The sequence below is a fragment of the Manis javanica genome, chromosome 10, assembly GCF_040802235.1.
Source record: "Manis javanica isolate MJ-LG chromosome 10, MJ_LKY, whole genome shotgun sequence".
Lineage (NCBI taxonomy): Eukaryota > Metazoa > Chordata > Mammalia > Pholidota > Manidae > Manis > Manis javanica.
Window position 1 is genome coordinate 31,359,162 of NC_133165.1, and position 16,091 is coordinate 31,375,252.

The 16,091-nt window shown below is 42.3% G+C and overlaps 2 protein-coding genes and 1 long non-coding RNA gene across 4 annotated transcripts in view; 2 read left to right on the forward strand and 1 right to left on the reverse strand.

Annotated features, from left to right (window-relative positions):
- The first annotated feature begins 2,109 nt into the window (after positions 1 to 2,109).
- On the forward strand, positions 2,110 to 4,832 carry LOC108404599 (oncomodulin). Its single transcript, XM_017672256.3, has 4 exons — positions 2,110 to 2,170; positions 2,760 to 2,892; positions 3,328 to 3,437; positions 4,807 to 4,832. The coding sequence occupies exons 1-4, from the start codon at positions 2,110 to 2,112 to the stop codon at positions 4,830 to 4,832; spliced, it is 330 nt and encodes a 109-aa protein (XP_017527745.1).
- Positions 4,833 to 7,910: 3,078 nt separating this feature from the next.
- LOC118969401 (uncharacterized) lies at positions 7,911 to 13,110 on the reverse strand. The gene is made up of 3 exons (XR_005057340.2): positions 13,058 to 13,110; positions 10,766 to 10,907; positions 7,911 to 9,323 (listed from the first exon to the last, which is right to left on the reverse strand). It is a non-coding gene; the product is annotated as an uncharacterized lncRNA (long non-coding RNA).
- A 1-nt stretch (position 13,111) lies between these two features.
- The window catches only part of CCZ1 (CCZ1 homolog, vacuolar protein trafficking and biogenesis associated), a 40,054-nt gene continuing 37,074 nt past the window's right edge, over positions 13,112 to 16,091 (forward strand). Inside the window, exons 1-6 of one of the 2 annotated variants that reach the window (XM_073215084.1) lie at positions 13,112 to 13,328; positions 14,245 to 14,342; positions 14,431 to 14,524; positions 14,795 to 14,872; positions 15,250 to 15,297; positions 15,849 to 15,932. In XM_073215084.1, the coding sequence (XP_073071185.1) occupies positions 13,215 to 13,328; positions 14,245 to 14,342; positions 14,431 to 14,524; positions 14,795 to 14,872; positions 15,250 to 15,297; positions 15,849 to 15,932 (516 nt within the window). In that variant the 5' untranslated portion in view covers positions 13,112 to 13,214. The remainder of the gene's footprint in view (positions 13,329 to 14,244; positions 14,343 to 14,430; positions 14,525 to 14,794; positions 14,873 to 15,249; positions 15,298 to 15,848; positions 15,933 to 16,091) is intronic. The other variant, XM_017672396.3, reaches the window with a different exon arrangement.

A 16,091-nucleotide genomic window follows, 5' to 3' on the forward strand; every position in this document is an offset into this window, starting at 1 on the left:
TACTGAGCACCTAACCAGGTCAGGCACCGTATTAGGTATTGGGACATATGTTTCAGGCAAGTCAGAAAAGGTGCTGGCCTGAGGTTTGGTAATTTAAGAAGTGCTGTAGGTGTTCCTGAGAGTACCTTTTCACTGATGACACTAGCAAAAATACAATGCCAGCGTGGAGGGAGGGAAATATATTTGGGGGCAAACTGAAGATGGCCACCCTGGTATGTCAGCCAGGGAAGAGTCTGAGGCTCCTCCCCAGAGCTCCTGAGTTGCCTACTTGTAAGCCACTGAATATTCCTGATTGCAACATGGCAGCAGTTTTGACTTTAAAAAACTTGAATTCTGCCTTAAGAAAAGAAGGAAATCCTGTTGTGTGCTACCACATGGATGAACCTTGAAGATATTGTGTGAAGGGAGATAAGCCAGTCCCAAGAAAGACTAATACTGCAAGATTCCCCTTATAGAAAGCATCTAAAGTAGTCAAAATTCCTAGAGACCGAAGGGAGAAGGGTGGGGGCTTGGGGATAGGAGTTGTGTTCAGTGGGTATGGAGTTCAGTTTTGCAAGATGACAGGGTTCTAGAGATCTGTTTTATAACCATGTGCATATAGCTAATGTTGCTATACGTTACGTTCACTTAGAAATGGTTATTATGGTAAATTTTATGTAATGTGTTTTTTACCACAATTAAAAGAAGAGTCTAGCATAGCACTGGCCATACAGGGACTCAATAAATGTTTGCTGAAAGCCAAAAAAAAAAACCCCAAACTTTTGAGTTCTCAAGTCCTGGCCTCGTACTTTTTTCTGCAAATAGCTGTAGGCTGGGGGTTTATTTGCTGTTTTCCCCCTTTATGCCTTCTTAATGTGTGCAATTTAAGACGTAGCTGAGAAGTACCAACGACTTTTTGGGAAAGCCTTGTAACCGGTGCCATACCCCACCGGTGGACCAGTCCTGCATGTCCATCCGACACTGTCGTTGAGTCTGTCCCCTCTGGGCTGAGTTGGCCTCACATGCCCAAAGTTTCAGAGGCCCACAACAATCCTGCCTCAAGGGGCAGCCACTAACCTCTGGGGGGCCCTTTCTGCTTACAAAGCACCCAGGTGTGCTTACCTCACTTCAGCCACTGGCTGCTTTTTACCAGGCCTCTCTATTTTTTTCTCTATCCTTTGCCAGCTGAGTTCATTTGCAGAATTGAAAATTCAGTTAAGGTTTGTTAAAATTTGTTTTTAAAAATTGGCTGTTCCCACCCACATTCCTTTGAGAGATAAATAGAAACAAAAAAGGTTTAATTAGTGAGGCAAGACATTTGAGCTAGGTCCACTTGATCCCTGAAAAGGAAATCTAAGAGGTCCTTACTATCGCTTTTTCAACCTTTATAAGATGGGTCAGTAAGGCAGCAAAAGCACAGTTGTGTTTTGCTCCTTTGACTCTTTCCTCTGATTCTTCTTGAGGGAAAATCTAAAACAGTGAGTAGTTGGTGGATCCACTAGACCCCAGGCTCTTCTTTCCTACATGCATTCATATTTGGGTGGTGCAATCTAGGCTCAGATTTCTCTTTTTCCCAGGGAGTTACCACCTGGAAGGATTTTGATCTCTGGTAGATGGGCTTTTCATGTCTCTGATTCCCATCCTTTAGGATAGATAGCATCTCTTCCGCAGAAGGGCTGCAGGTAACCTAAGCTGTGTTCTTCCCCACATGGAAATTGCAACATTGCATTTCTCTGGCTGGTGGATGGAAATGCTTTTGCATTTATAACATGGTTAACTTCTGAATGGTTTGTAGATCCTATATAAGTGATTGATTTTATATATATATATATATACACACAATATATATAGAAAATGAAATTAAACCATTCTCTAGGTTGTATTTTTCATTTCATCCTTGGAGTTATTCAAGAGAGGACCCTGAAACAAAGGGACTGGGATCTTTTCAGTATTTGGTTTTCATTTGGATATTCTGTCCCATCACTTGAGACAATACCACATTTGTTATATTTTAAATGTTCCCAACAAAAATAGTTTCAGTGGACCTAGGAGAGAGTACAGTCCCCCCAGACATGCAAGTTCCTGTTTGCCATTCCCACATGTTGTTTATGCTGTGTGAACAGGTGGAAAATGAGCATCACAGATGTCCTTAGTGCTGATGACATCGCAGCAGCCCTGCAGGAGTGCCAAGGTAAGGGGGAAAGTAGGTAGGCGGGTATGGTTCATGTATTTGCACTTCCAGCAAAGCCAAAAAACTTAAAATGTGAACTTTGCTGAGAATTCATGAGGTCAGAGAATAAAACCATTATTAATAACTTATATGATAAGGATATGAGATCTGAACAAAGGACTACATTTTTTCTGTAGAGTGAAAGAAACTTACTAAAAGTGGAAAAAGAAATCCATGGATGCCATGTAGCCTGTTTGAATCCAATGATTGCATTTTCCTTACCAATTGGACCAGTGATCCTGGAGTCCTGGATACACAGCCTGGAAGAAGGACAGGGGTCAGAAAAAGAAGGGAGATGGACAAAACCCAGGAGGAGGGCTAGGAAAAAGGATGGGAGATGATAGCACAAGGCCATCCAGTCCTGGCCACCTCAGAATCTTGGACCAGCGACAGCTCTCTTTGTCTTTTTAAAAAAAATTTAGAATAGAACATCCTTGTAGCTCAGTGATATGATGGAAAATATTTTTAATAACCTATGTTTTCAGCACCTTGGCCCAAATACAGAATGCCATCCCATGAATATCAGAATAATCCATTCTCTGTTCTTCAGATCCAGATACTTTTGAACCCCAAAAATTCTTCCAGACATCGGGCCTCTCCAAGATGTCGGCCAATCAGGTGAAGGATGTTTTTCGGTTCATAGACAATGACCAGAGTGGATATCTGGATGAAGAAGAGCTTAAGTGAGCTTTGTCCTAAGTTCTCTCGGGCCCGCCAACATGCTAGGTGGGGCTGGGGAGAAGTGGGGGCCAACTTGCTCAGTATTTCAATGGCCAGCTTTGACGCTGGTCACCTGCCAGGGCCTCAGGATAGGGAAGGGTACAGTCAGATGGCCCCACGCCTATCCGTACAAAGCACTAAACATGAGCACCAAAGACTGTAGGTGCAGAAATTCACCAGCTTTAGGGTTTCGTTTTTGGCAAATGGACTTATCAACGAAACTTTGAAAAGACTTTTAAAAACAAATGCCCACCGTTAGTTTACAATGCAGGAGACTTTTGCCTTGACTGAGTATCTAGCCCTTGCTGGGAACAGATGACTTGCTTCAAGAGAAAAAGGAAGGGTAAATACACAAAGGCGCTTCCAGAAAATTCTCATCCATCTTTATTATCCTGTAGGTTTTTCCTCCAGAAGTTTGAGAGTGGTGCTAGAGAACTGACTGAGTCAGAAACCAAGTCCTTGATGGCGGCTGCAGATAATGATGGTGATGGAAAAATTGGGGCTGATGGTAAGTTCATGCCTGTATGTAGCATAAAAGACTAGCTCAGAGAGCATCCAGGGGCTTGGGCTGTGAGATCATACAGATGTGGGTTAAAAACCCCCTTTCTTAACCTTGCTGAGCCTCAGTCTTGTCATCCACAAAATGGGACTAAGGTGGAGCTGCAAATAATGTATGTAAAGTCTTTGTGTGATGCCTGAGGAGGAACCACAGAAGCTGGTCCTTGTCTATGTACCAGAAAATATCCTTCCCTTACTAGGGGACAAGCAGTTGTCTGGCCAATTATTTGCAAGACACCCTAATGCACCTTGAAACTAATGTAAGTAATTTCTACCCCAGGGATTGGAGTTCCTCTGAATAGGGAAGGACTGACAGTCTCAAGTGTGTTTTCTACAAATAAGTCTGTTGACTTGAGCAGGAAAGCCTCTTAGCTTTCAAGGATTTAAACAAATACATTGTATTGGACATAGCATACCAAGTAGACAATATTAGAGAACCACCATTTATGGAATCTTGTGTGTACAGAGCCCTATATTCAAATTTTAGCATAATGGCATGGCTGTAGGATTATTTTCACCCCATTTTGCCATGTTGCTTACATGCTGTTTAACTTTGTACTTGCTAACTTCTGAACTTCTGTGGGATCTTTATGGTGGTACTAATTTGGAATTAGAAACTGCTACTTTAGAGCCTCATTTTAAAACCTACTTAAAGTTATATCACTATAACTTCCTATATAGGAGATCATGTAGCTTCTAAAGGTAACTCCAAAAAGTAGTTTTAGGTAAGGGATTATTGATTTATTTAAATCTAACCACAAAAGACTTCCAAATAGTCAAAGCTTACCAATAAACATAAAGCAAATCCCCAGTTTTCAGTTTCAATCTAGAGCATCCACATATTACTACCATTATTATCTGATTTTTAATAATATAAACTTTTGGGGATAGCGTTAGGGTTCAAAAGAGAAAAGTTAGTTCAAAAGCCCACCCTATTAAATGTTTCCTAAATATGTGAAACCTAACTTCAGAATAGAAGAAAACCTCCCATTTCTGTCTTAAATTGCCAAATTTGAATGATCTCAAATTGTGATAAGCCACTATACTGAATTCATTCATTGTCAGAGAGAAAGGGCTAGGTTGACGAGTTCTGATACAAGGGGCTCTACTGCAAAGCTAAGGTGTTTGTTAAATGAGATTATGCAAGAGGATAGGACACTGTGGGCTGTCTGGACCTGCAGTGAGTGACAGTTTCTTCCTCTGGACCCTTTGAGGGGGCCACACTCATCATCTGACAACTTGCTTCATTTCCCTTCCTCTTCAAAACTCTCACTGGCCATTGAATCTGCACTGACTTGTTCTCACCTATTCTGTTCCAGAATTCCAGGAAATGGTGCATTCTTAAAAGCCCCAGACTATGGAGATAGAGACAAACAGCTGGAAGGCCTGCAAAGCCCCAGGAATGCGACCCCCTCACAAACCTCCCCATAATTTATTAATTCCCCCTACAATGCCTCTGCAGCTTGCTGGTTGTTTTAGTGAGGTAATGAGACGAATCATTCATGAATTTTTGCGGTGGGTATGCCCTGATAACTTCTGTAAGGCCCTCAGTGGACAACGCCTTTAAAAATCATCCAATAAAGACCCATTTCTCATCATCTGCTACTGTGTGGGTGTGTTCTTTTTTCTCAGCAAGGTAGAGGGATGAAAACAATCTGGGGACCAGGGGCTTTTAGAAACAGTTCTAGTTCTATTGAGCACGAAGCAAGCCACCCCGGTGTTAGGTGCAAGCAAACAAGGAGAACAGGCTGAAAAAGAGTCACAAATAAATGGCATCATCAGGCAAATTATCTGAGTCTGAAATTAACACGAAGAGATTTTAGCCACCATAGAATCATTCTTGCTTCTGTGTTTTCTGCTACTAGGTCTTAGATCACCATAAAAGCGATTTAAGTAAAAGAAAAGAATGGAAGAGAAAAGTAGGGATGCAGTGGCTATCCAGCTAAGGAGACTTGCTGTGTGATTCGAGCACAAAAAGACCCATTTTCACACTTTCTTTTTCTCTTAGATAAAGTTATCAGAGACTGGCCTGCTCTGACCCAACCTCTTGCCATCTCCCCTTCCCCTTTCTCAGCCACTATTTTCCTGGCTCTTATTTGATACCACCTGAGCCAGTTAACATTGGAGGCCAGCCTCAGGGGTCCTGTTACAGGGTTTTCATTAGGGTGGGGCAATCTCAAGCCAGGAAACTCTCATTAAGCTGATTTCCAGGCAGCAGTTTCAAGCTGTCCTCTCTGGCTGAGCCTGGGAGTTGAGGGCTCCCGGGAGAAACTGAAGCATTTTTCTGGGAAGTTTTTCTCCAACATCCAAGCTCCCCACCTTGGGCTATCCTGGATTGTTTCTATGGTGCTGAGTAGCTTTGAGCCCCTGTTTTTTGGATGGTCATATTAGAGTACCTTTTCAAAGTATGGGGTTGTCTAGCCAATGGCAAGTTCGCTATGGATTCAGTGTGACCAATGAAAATGACAGCAAAATGTTCTTGGAGTGAAAGGGTTATATCCAACTTTATTTCCAGGTGGCAGGTCAGTCACTAAAATACCATTCACTCAGAGCAAGTCTGCATGCAGAAAGCCAGTCTCTGCCTCTGGGCCCCTCTGTCCTCACAGCTGTCCTCTGAGTCCCTCTGTCCTCATAGTCTTCCTCCAGGCCTCTCTTCACAGTTGTCCCACACAGCTGTCCTCTGGGCCTCTATCCTCTGCGCTGCCACCACTCCAGCCTCTGCTCTGCTCTCCTGCAGCCTTGCAGCCTTGCCGCCTTGCCACCATGTCATGCCCAGAGCACTGGGCGGAGCTCTTTTTATAGAGTCAACAGCCATGTATAGCCTACAGGTGTGCAGTGAGCTAGTCAACCACGGCCAGGTAAGAATCCTGGCCACAGGAACTCTCATTTTATCCACAGGGGTGTGCACTGCAAAGGAGCCTGAAAGTGAGTCCACTGAGACAGGAGTCAAGATTTTTTATTTTAATGACTGTTTAATATGCATTCAAAATACAAAACTTAGCCCAAACACTTAGCACAAATAAATGCTGTGTTAGAATGAAGCTAAGGGAGTGTCACGTTTGAAAGCGTATCAGTTTGATGAAGAATATCAAGTCAGATTAGAGATGGTATTTGGAGGAACAAAACCATAAAGGTTGTTTTCAAATGAGTCAACACTGGGAAATTAAAAATGAAGAGCTAATGAATGGAACTGTCACTGGGGCCACCTCAACTGCCACCTCCCCACATACACCTGCCTTCCCATTCTCTCCTTTTCCCCCCCTTCCTGGCAGGAGTCAGGCTAGCACTTCCTCTCCCCTACCTACCCTCAGTGTGTGAAAATGTCTCCCAGGTGCATTTGTGAGTCCCTCAAAATCTAGGCAACAGGAAGGCCATGCTGGCCAATCCTCCTGACCTTAGAGCCTTGATTCTTCAAACAACCCATGTGCTGCCTTTATGCACAGATACCCTGATCCTTCTTTTATTTCCAATTCATTTCATTACCTCCTCCCAGCTAAGGGTTCTTAATCCCAATGAGAGTTCTAGAGGTGGGGGAGCCTCAAAATAGCTTAAAGTGATCTGGCAGCACCCTTTCCTTGGGGTTCCAGCCACCATATGCCTTGGAGCAACAATGTGAATGATGATGCTTTAAGAGTAATGGTTATGGGCATTTTAATGGCTTGAATCCATCACCCATTGGAACTGCAAAGGCAAGCTTACTCTAATCTAGGTAAAAATTGTGGTTTTCTCTTCTTTCCTTTTTATACTCAAGAAGGCATCTGTACAGGAATAATGGCTGAAGAGCTTTATGGGGCACCCAGGGGACACTGTCCTTGGGTCATACTGATGTTCTGTCTTGGGAGAAATGCTTAGAAGACAGATATATGCAAAAGGATAAATGGCCACAAATCTTCCACAGATACAGTGACAGTCGGTTATTCATGAATTTTGTTCATTCTAGTGTTTCAAAAGTACAATTCCAATTATTTTTGCCCATTTCAATACATTACTTTTTCATCTTCCCACCCAGTTTTAGGAATTTAAATTCAGAATCCATCAACAGACAAGAAGTAGCAATCAAAAGGAGATATTTCTCCATATTTAGCACCCCAAAAGTGTCAGGTGGTATGTTTAAGTAGAGCAAGTCTTATCTTTACTCACACCAATTTTTTATTTTATTTATTTTTATTTTGGTATCATTAATCTACAATTACATGAAGAACATTACATTTACTAGGCTCCCCCCTTCACCAGGTCCCCCCCACATACCCCTTCACAGTCACTGTCCATCAGCGTAATAAGATGCTGTAAAATCACTACTTGTCTTCTCTGTGTTGTAGAGCCCACCCTGTAACCCCTCCACATTATACATGTTAATTGTAATGCCCTTTCTTTTTCCCACCCTTATCCCTCCCTTCCCACCCATCCTCCCCAGTCCCTTTCCCTTTGGTAACTGTTAGTCCTTCGTGGGTTCTGTGAGTCTGCTGCTGTTTTGTTCCTTGTCTTTGCTCTTATACTCCACATATGAGTGAAATCATTTGGTACTTGTCTTTCTCTGCCTGGCTTATTTCACTGAGCATAATACCCTCTAGCTCCATCCATGTTGTTGCAAATGGTAGGATTTGTTTTCTTCTTATGGCTGAATAATATTCCATTGTGGATATGTACCACATCTTCTTTATCCATTCATCTACTGATGGACATTCAGGTTGCTTCCATTTCCTGGCTATCATAAATAGTGCTGCGATAAACATAAGGGTGCATCTGTCTTTTTCAAACTGGGCTGCTGCATTCTTAGGGTAAATTCCTAGAAGTGGAATTCCTGGGTCCAATGGTATTTCTATTTTAAGCATTTTGAGCAACCTCCATACTGCTTTCCACAATGGTTGAACTAATTTACATTCCACCAACAGTGTAGAAGGGTTCCCCTTTCTCCACAACCTCACCAGCATTTGTTGTTGTTTGTCTTTTGGATGGTGGGGATCCTTACTGATGTGAGGTGATATCTCATTGTGGTTTTAATTTGCATTTCTCTGATGACAAGCGATGTGGAGCATCTTTTCATGTGTCTGTTGGCCATCTGAATTTCTTCTTTAGAGAACTGTCTATTCAGCTCCTCTGCCCATTTTTTAAATGGATTATTTGTTTTTTGTTTGTTGAGGTGTGTGAGCTCTTTATATATTTTGGATATCAATCCTTTATCGGATCTGTCATTTATGAAAATATTCTCCCATACTGTAGGATACCTTTTTGTTCTATTGATGGTGTCCTTTGCTGTACAGAAGCTTTTCAGCTTGATATAGTCCCACGTGTTCATTTTTGCTTTTGTTTCCCTTGCCCAGGGAGATATGTTCATGAAGAAGTCACTCATGTTTATGTCCATGAGATTTTTGCCTATGTTTTTTTCTAAGAGTTTTATGGTTTCATGACTTACATTCAGGTGTTTGATCCATTTCGAATTTACTTTTGTGTATGGGGTTAGACGATCCAGTTTCATTCTCTTACATGTAGCTGTCCAGTTTTGCCAGCACCATCTGTTGAAGAACCTGTCATTTCCCCATTGTATGTCCATGGCTCCTTTATTGTATATTAATTGACCATATATGTTTGGGTTAATGTCTGGAGTCTCTAATCTGTTCCACTGGTCTGTGACACTTACATCAATTTTAAATTATTTTGTTTGAATTTGGGGTATGCTGAGGGGCATGTGGTAATTCTGCCCTTGAATTCAGGTAACAACAACTGTAGGCATTTGAACATGCTTGTTAATTAGCGCTTTTCCATTTCTTTGGTTATTTTTCTAAGATTAAATTTTTCAGAAACATTAGCACTTCCAAATCTTTGGTGTAAATATAATCTGAAAACAAGAAATGTTTTTAGAAAGTACTTGAGTTTAGTCATTACACAAATTTTGTCCAAAGCAATTGGCTTCTAATGGGTCCTATTCAATATTTACTCACTGAACCAAAATGAAAAGCTACATAGGGAAGTATTAACATTAGGTATCTCCAGCTGGCAGGATTACAGAACAATGAGAGAAGACTGGGGCCTTTTTAAAAAGCAGAGCGTAGTAACTAGAGAAAATGAAAAAACAGATGTAGGACTTACACAATTATTGCCACTAAGCCAAAGCAACACTAAATCCTAATGTTAAAAAGCCTTTATGCCAAAGATACATCCCACACTCAAATTAATGAAGCTCTGCACACTGTTCTGCTCCTGACATTTCTACTCATTTGTACTCTTGCATGTTACTGAGGAAGAAGTTTTAATTTTTGACTTGAGATATCCCAAGTCAAAAACCAAAACTGGAAAAACTCTATACATTTATATCAACCCAGAAAAGGGACTGACAAGCACATAAATAACTTTGTGGCTGCTTTTTTTACTTTAACGTAATTTGCAGATGACCACTGACCTACTTCAAAAGAGCACAATGATGTTCTCTGCAGTGGACTGATATATTCTGACTTTGAAATAAGGGCCTAGATTGCTTCATAAGTTACAGAGCTGAAAAACCCAGTATCTTGTTTTTCCTAATTGTTTATAAAAGAGGGCTGCAACAGCAGCTTTAATCTGGACTATTTTTACTTATAATTTTGGCTTATAGTTGGTAGTGTATAATCGCATGGAATGTGATCTCAAAGCCAGCCTCATGAATGTGCTTCACATTGAGACTAACAAGAACTACTAAAAAATTTCTAAGAGTATTTGGTATTTTACTTCAGCATCTGTACATTATGAAATATTTATATAATTTCTTAAACATCTATGTTTTTTCCTGCTCAAAAAGTGTAGCAAAATAGCAAAGATGTGAATTACTTGTCAATTTGTTCAAGTTTACAAGCTACATAGGTAAGTCTGTGTAATGACCACAGTTTAATTTTGTGCAATGAGTGCTCGGGAATACAATTTCAAGCAAAAACCTATCTTGTATCTCTTCTGCTACTTTTAAGGTATGGTATTACTTTGCAAACACTTAAGAAGACAGTTGAAATAGGAATCACCAGGATCGTTTCCATCTGGCCTGTTAATTTATTCACTGGAAAGACTATCATTTACATGATGCATTAACTGGTTTCAAAAAGGCAACTTTTCAGAGGAAGGGGTAGATTTTGACTTTGTTTCCCTAGGAGCTTTAGGATGAATGTATATGGATTCACACCTTAAATTATCTTTAAATTATAAGAATTTCAAACATACAGATGAAAATATGCAGCCACATAGCCAACACCTGTGCACCTACCCCAGCTTTATCAAATCTTGGCATTATTTGTCTGGTGCTTTGAAACATGTTACCTTGTTTAGGCTGTAGATATCCAGTTAGGGTGGGGCCACAAGAGACATTTTGCCTGAGATTTGGAGGGGCCAGTGAAGCAGCAGCCATGAAGTTGGTATGGGATGGTGTCTTGTCAATGGGTTTCAGCCCCAAGCAAGTTCACTAGGGATTCAATGAGACCAAAGAAATGACAGTGGAACATTCTTGGGGTGAAAGGGTTTATACCTAACTTTATTCCCACAGTGGCAGGTCAATCACTAGACTCCTGTCCACTCAGAGCGAGTCTGCATGCAGCAAGCCAGTCTCTGCCTCTGGGCCTCTCTGTCCCCGCAGCCATCTCAGTCTCTGTCCTCAGTGCTGCCACCACTCATCTCTGTTCTCTTGCAGCCATGCAGCAGGCGTGCCACTGTGTCACCCAGGACATTGGGTAGAGCTCTTTAGAGTCAATAGCAACATATTACCCACACGTGTGGAGTGAGCTGGCTGACTGGGGCCAGGTAAGAGTCCCAGCCATAGGAACCTTCACTTTATCCACAGGTTAATCCACACTTTATTCATTTGAGTGCTAACTTTCCTCCTTGGTGTGGGGCCCTCCCTCTGTCAGCCTCCTCCTCCGCTTCAGAGGGAAGCAACATACACATCCTCTCCACTCTGAGATCTCCAAATCCACCTAGGTGTCTCTCATCACTTCTTCCACATTGCACTGTGCACACCCTAGGACTGTGTGTGTGGTAAGGGAATGCATCAGTGTCTAAGATTTCCTGCTTCCTTGACTTTTGATCAGATAGGGACAGAGGAGGCAAAGTATACAAGGAAGTAGAAATGTGCTGGGGAGAAGGTTTGACTAATACTATAAAATGTTATCTCACCACATTTCTATAGTACTTTGTACTTTACAAAGTGCTTTCATTTGTGTCATCTGTAATTTTGTAATAGCCCTGTGTCTTGCCAGTGGGTTTCAGCCTGAGGCAAAGTTCACTATGGATTCAATGTGACCCACTCACTCAGAGCATGCAGCAAGCTGGTCTCTGCCTCTGGGCCCCTCTGCCCACACAGCCATCCTCTGGGCCTCTGTGGCTGCACAGCAGTCCCACACAGCCATCCTCTGGGCCTCTGTCCTCAGCGCTGCCACCACTCCAGCCTCTGCTCTGCTCTCCCGCAGTCTTGCGGACCATGCCACCATGTCGTGCCCAGAGCACTGGGAGGAGCTCTTTACATAGAGTCAACGTCCATGTATTGCCCACAGGTGTGCAGTGAGCTAGTCAACCAGGGCCAGGTGAGAATCCTGGCCACAGGAACTCTCATTTTATCCACACCCTGTAAGGTAGGTATTGATTGACAAGGAGGTAACTGAGGTTAAAGAAATTAGGTGATTAGCCAAAGGTCATTGAATTGGTAAATGGCAAAACCAGAACTAAAATTCAGGTGTTCCAACTTAAGTCCTGGGCTCTTTCTATTACTCATCCAGAGCATTTACTTAGAGAAAGCCTTCTTTAACCATAGGTTTCAAACCATGTTCCTCACAGTCCCAGGGTCCTGGGCAGGTGCTTTAGACTCCCCAAGGGAGATGGGCATGTGGGTGGCTGCTGAAAAAGGCCAGAGAAACATACTCTTTTTTTTAATTGAAATATAGTTGCATACAATATTGGTTTTGAGATATATAACAGTGATTCATAAGTTATATACATTTATTAAATGCTATGGATAAAGTGAAGGTTCCTGTGGCCAGGATTTTCACCTGGCCCTGGTTGGCTAGCTCAGTACACATGTGTGGGCAATGCGTCGTTATTGACTCTATATAAAGAGCCCCTCCCAGTGCTCTGGGCAACACAGTGGCACAGATGCAAGGCTGCAAGAGCGGGGCAGAGGCCCAGAGACAGAGACCCTCTTGCTGCATGCAGACTCGCTGAGTGAACAGGATTTTAGTGAGTGACCTGCCACCGTGGAAATAAAGTTGGGTATAACCCCCTGAGCGCCGTGCTCCGGGATGGGGCCCTCAGGGAATGCCGCGCCCTGGTCTGCACACGCCGTGCCTCGCCGGCTACCTCCCCCGCGCCAGAGGAATCGGAATAAGGCGCAAATTCCATCGGTTTGGTTTGATCCAGCGGTCACCTGAGGTCTCTCAAAGATGGGTCAAAAAACCATAAACGGCCAGAGGAACCCTGTGCACGATGTACATGGGCGAATCGCACAGCTAAATGCACGTCCGTCTTAAATGTGTTTGTTTTAACAGCACTTTGGGAGCAAACTTTCCACCTTTACCGTAACTTTCATATTATTAACACCTGCCAGGGAAACAAACCGGAACTAACCTTCACAGGTACTCCATGAAGGAAACTGGGCTATGGATTCTTCTTCCGGGCCGGCGGCGGCCACTTCCGGGGAGGCCGTGAGCGAGGCGGAAGTGCGGTCTCCTCAGGCTGGCTGTCTCTGGGAGGGCGGAGGGAGGCTCTCTAGGCGAGGGCCGGGATGGCGGCAGCGGCGGCCGGAGCCGGGGCTGGGGTGTGCCAGGAGAAGCAGTTCCCGCCGGCGTTGCTAAGCTTCTTCATCTACAACCCGCGCTTCGGGCCGCGCGAAGGAGAGGTACGCAGAGATGGGCCGCGCGGGCGTCAGCCGGGGTCCGAGGAGGGCCGGGGGTCGCTGGCCGGTGTCGGGCCGAGGGAGCTGCGGGGTGCGCCCGGGAGACGGCCCGGGTCCGCCGGCGCCAGCCAGCATCTCTCTGCCCTACTCGAGCGGCATTTACCGACGCTGTTGTGCGCCAGGTGTGCGCCCGGACGGTGGGGACGCCGGCGGCAGTCAACGCAGGCAGGGTCTGTTTCAGGTCCCAGGTCAGTGCCTGCCTGTGTACTGAAGGTTCATCAGGCTGATCGCTGCACACGGGTTGAGCATCCTTTTTGCATCAATCCTGGGTGATTAAAATCGAGTTTGTGTCTTTGTTACGGGCAGTCCCCCACTAGGAACGTGGAGGAAGAGTGGTGGACTGTAGCCCCAAAATAATGAAGGCTTGGAGAACCCTCGGAAAGTTTTATCCGGTTTAATTAATATCTAAATTCCAGGGTTTTTTTGTTAGCTAGTTTCTTTGTGTTTTAGGCGGGGACGGTGACTTCCTCAAAGGATGTCCGGAGGTTCTGTTGACAGCAAATCACTGTCTTTTAAAAGGCTGTCAGCTCAGATGCCCGTGAACCTGCAGGGTTTAATTTGCGGGGAGGTGTATATCTGTCACTTGCACACAGGCTTATTTCTTAACAATAGTTGGCTAATTACAGATTAGCACGAGGAAAGAAATCCAAAGACTGAGTTTTCAGAATAATAGCCTAGTGTCACAATTGCCTTTTAAGCCGGTGGGCGTTATTTACACAGTGAGAAGACAATTCTTGTTTTTCTAAAAAACGTGTTGTGTTTTGCCGTTAGCATGTGTGACATGAGAGGTTGACATTAAACAGCACAGGTGAAAAAAATGCTTCTGTTAATGTTGTGGTTTTGTTTCTCTATACTTTAGGAGGAAAATAAAATTTTGTTTTATTATCCAAATGAAGTAGAAAAGAATGAAAAAATTAGAAATGTCGGATTATGTGAAGCTATTGTGCAATTTACAAGGTAATGTCTTTGCCTGCGCTTTTGCTCAGTGAATTTTGCAACTTACATTGGAGCATTGTCCCCAACATGTTCTTTTAACCTTTTTTAGGACCTTTAGTCCATCAAAACCTGCAAAATCTTTACATACACAGAAGAATAGACAGTTCTTCAATGAAGCAGAAGAGAATTTCTGGATGGTCATGGTATTTATATGCTTTTTTTGAATTTGTATAATGAAGTTGTGGGTGATCTTTAATGTTAGAACTGTAGGCAAGTTCTCTGGCTATTATATCAAAAGTTGCGATGAAGTTGGTTGCAGTTTTAAAGTAAAATTCCTATTTGGTGTATTCTTAAGACTGTTTTAAGAAGTTATGTTTTTGGTGTTGTGGCATGTTCAAATGTTTTAATTTAGAGAAAAAATTTAAAAGTACAATTGATTTGTTATGTAACTTGAGTTCATTAAAACTTTGCAGGTTGTTCGGAATCCTATAATTGAAAAGCAAAGTAAAGATGGAAAACCAGTTGTTGAGTACCAAGAGGAGGAATTGCTGGTAATGTGTCATTTTTTATTGCATATCTTCAGAGATTTATTACTGAATATCCTGAGTGACTTAAGTCAGATTTATGTCATTTTACATAAATTTCTCTGTACAATAGGAAGTTTTATGTTTTGTTGACAGTGCAGTCTTGTCAAACTGTTTGTGTACTCTGTCTCAATAATGCCTTCTGCTAATCATCTCTCTTTAAAGCCCTCCTAAAATTAGGCTTACTGGTTCATAATTAAATTCATATAGCTCCAATTTCAGCATACAACTGGAGTGGGCCCAAGTTCGTAAGCATTATATTGCTTTACCAAGAGTCAGTGTACCTTTGCTATGCAATAAGCATTTTTTTTCCTTAAATCAAGATCTATGCTGTTTCTTTGTAGGACAAGGTTTACAATTCAGTGCTGCAACAGTGCTACAGCATGTACAAGGTAAGCATGACCTTTCTGAATTGAATCTAGCCAGTTACCCCTATTTATAGAGATTGTTTAAAAATAATTTAGATGACTGCAAGGTGGCTGTCTTTTAGGGAAGGAAATAATGGAGCCTTTGAAATGGTATTGAAGTATATACCTACACTTACTCATTGAGTATTGAGCCCTTTTCTATTCTGGGTCTCGTACTAGGAACATATTCCCATTAGTAAACAAGAGAGTCCACAATCTTGAAATCACGTACCACAGATGTTTGTATGTTTTAAGAAGTCTGGCAGTATTGTTTATGTAAAGTGAAATTTAGGATGAGTTGAGGTTAAAAAAACAACCATACCCAAAACAATCAGGTGATTTCATAAAAATTACATCAATTAATTGTATTAATCTTTTGTGACTTATAATTCATGCTTTCTCATGTAAACATTTTCTATATTTAAAAGGAATGGGGGTATTAGCCAAATTCATCTGAAAGAAAAAGAACTTTTTAAACTAGGTAATTGAAGGGCAGAAGAAATTGAAATTTTTAAAAAATCCTTTTACACCATTAGCTGTTTAATGGTACATTTGTGAAAGCCGTGGAAGATGGAGGTGTCAAGCTCCTAAAAGAAAGATTAGAAAAATTCTTCCATCGGGTAAGTATCTCAAATTTTATTAATAATCTCAGTAGTGTTCAAATAGAACCTTAGAAATACATGGTCAAGTTTGTTTTTAATTTACAAAAAAACCTAGAACTTGGACATGGCAGAGCTTAAGATAGTCTGATAAAACTGGACCAGACCAGTGAAGAAGTT

Excerpts from the sequence above, each read along its gene's own strand:
- LOC108404599 (XM_017672256.3), top strand. The coding sequence starts at position 2,110 with ATGAGCATCACAGATGTCCTTAGTGCTGATGACATCGCAGCAGCCCTG. Across the intron at positions 2,893-3,327 it reads CTGGATGAAGAAGAGCTTAA|GTTTTTCCTCCAGAAGTTTG; the intron begins GTGAGCTTTGTC and ends ATTATCCTGTAG. Across the intron at positions 3,438-4,806 it reads TGGAAAAATTGGGGCTGATG|AATTCCAGGAAATGGTGCAT; the intron begins GTAAGTTCATGC and ends ATTCTGTTCCAG.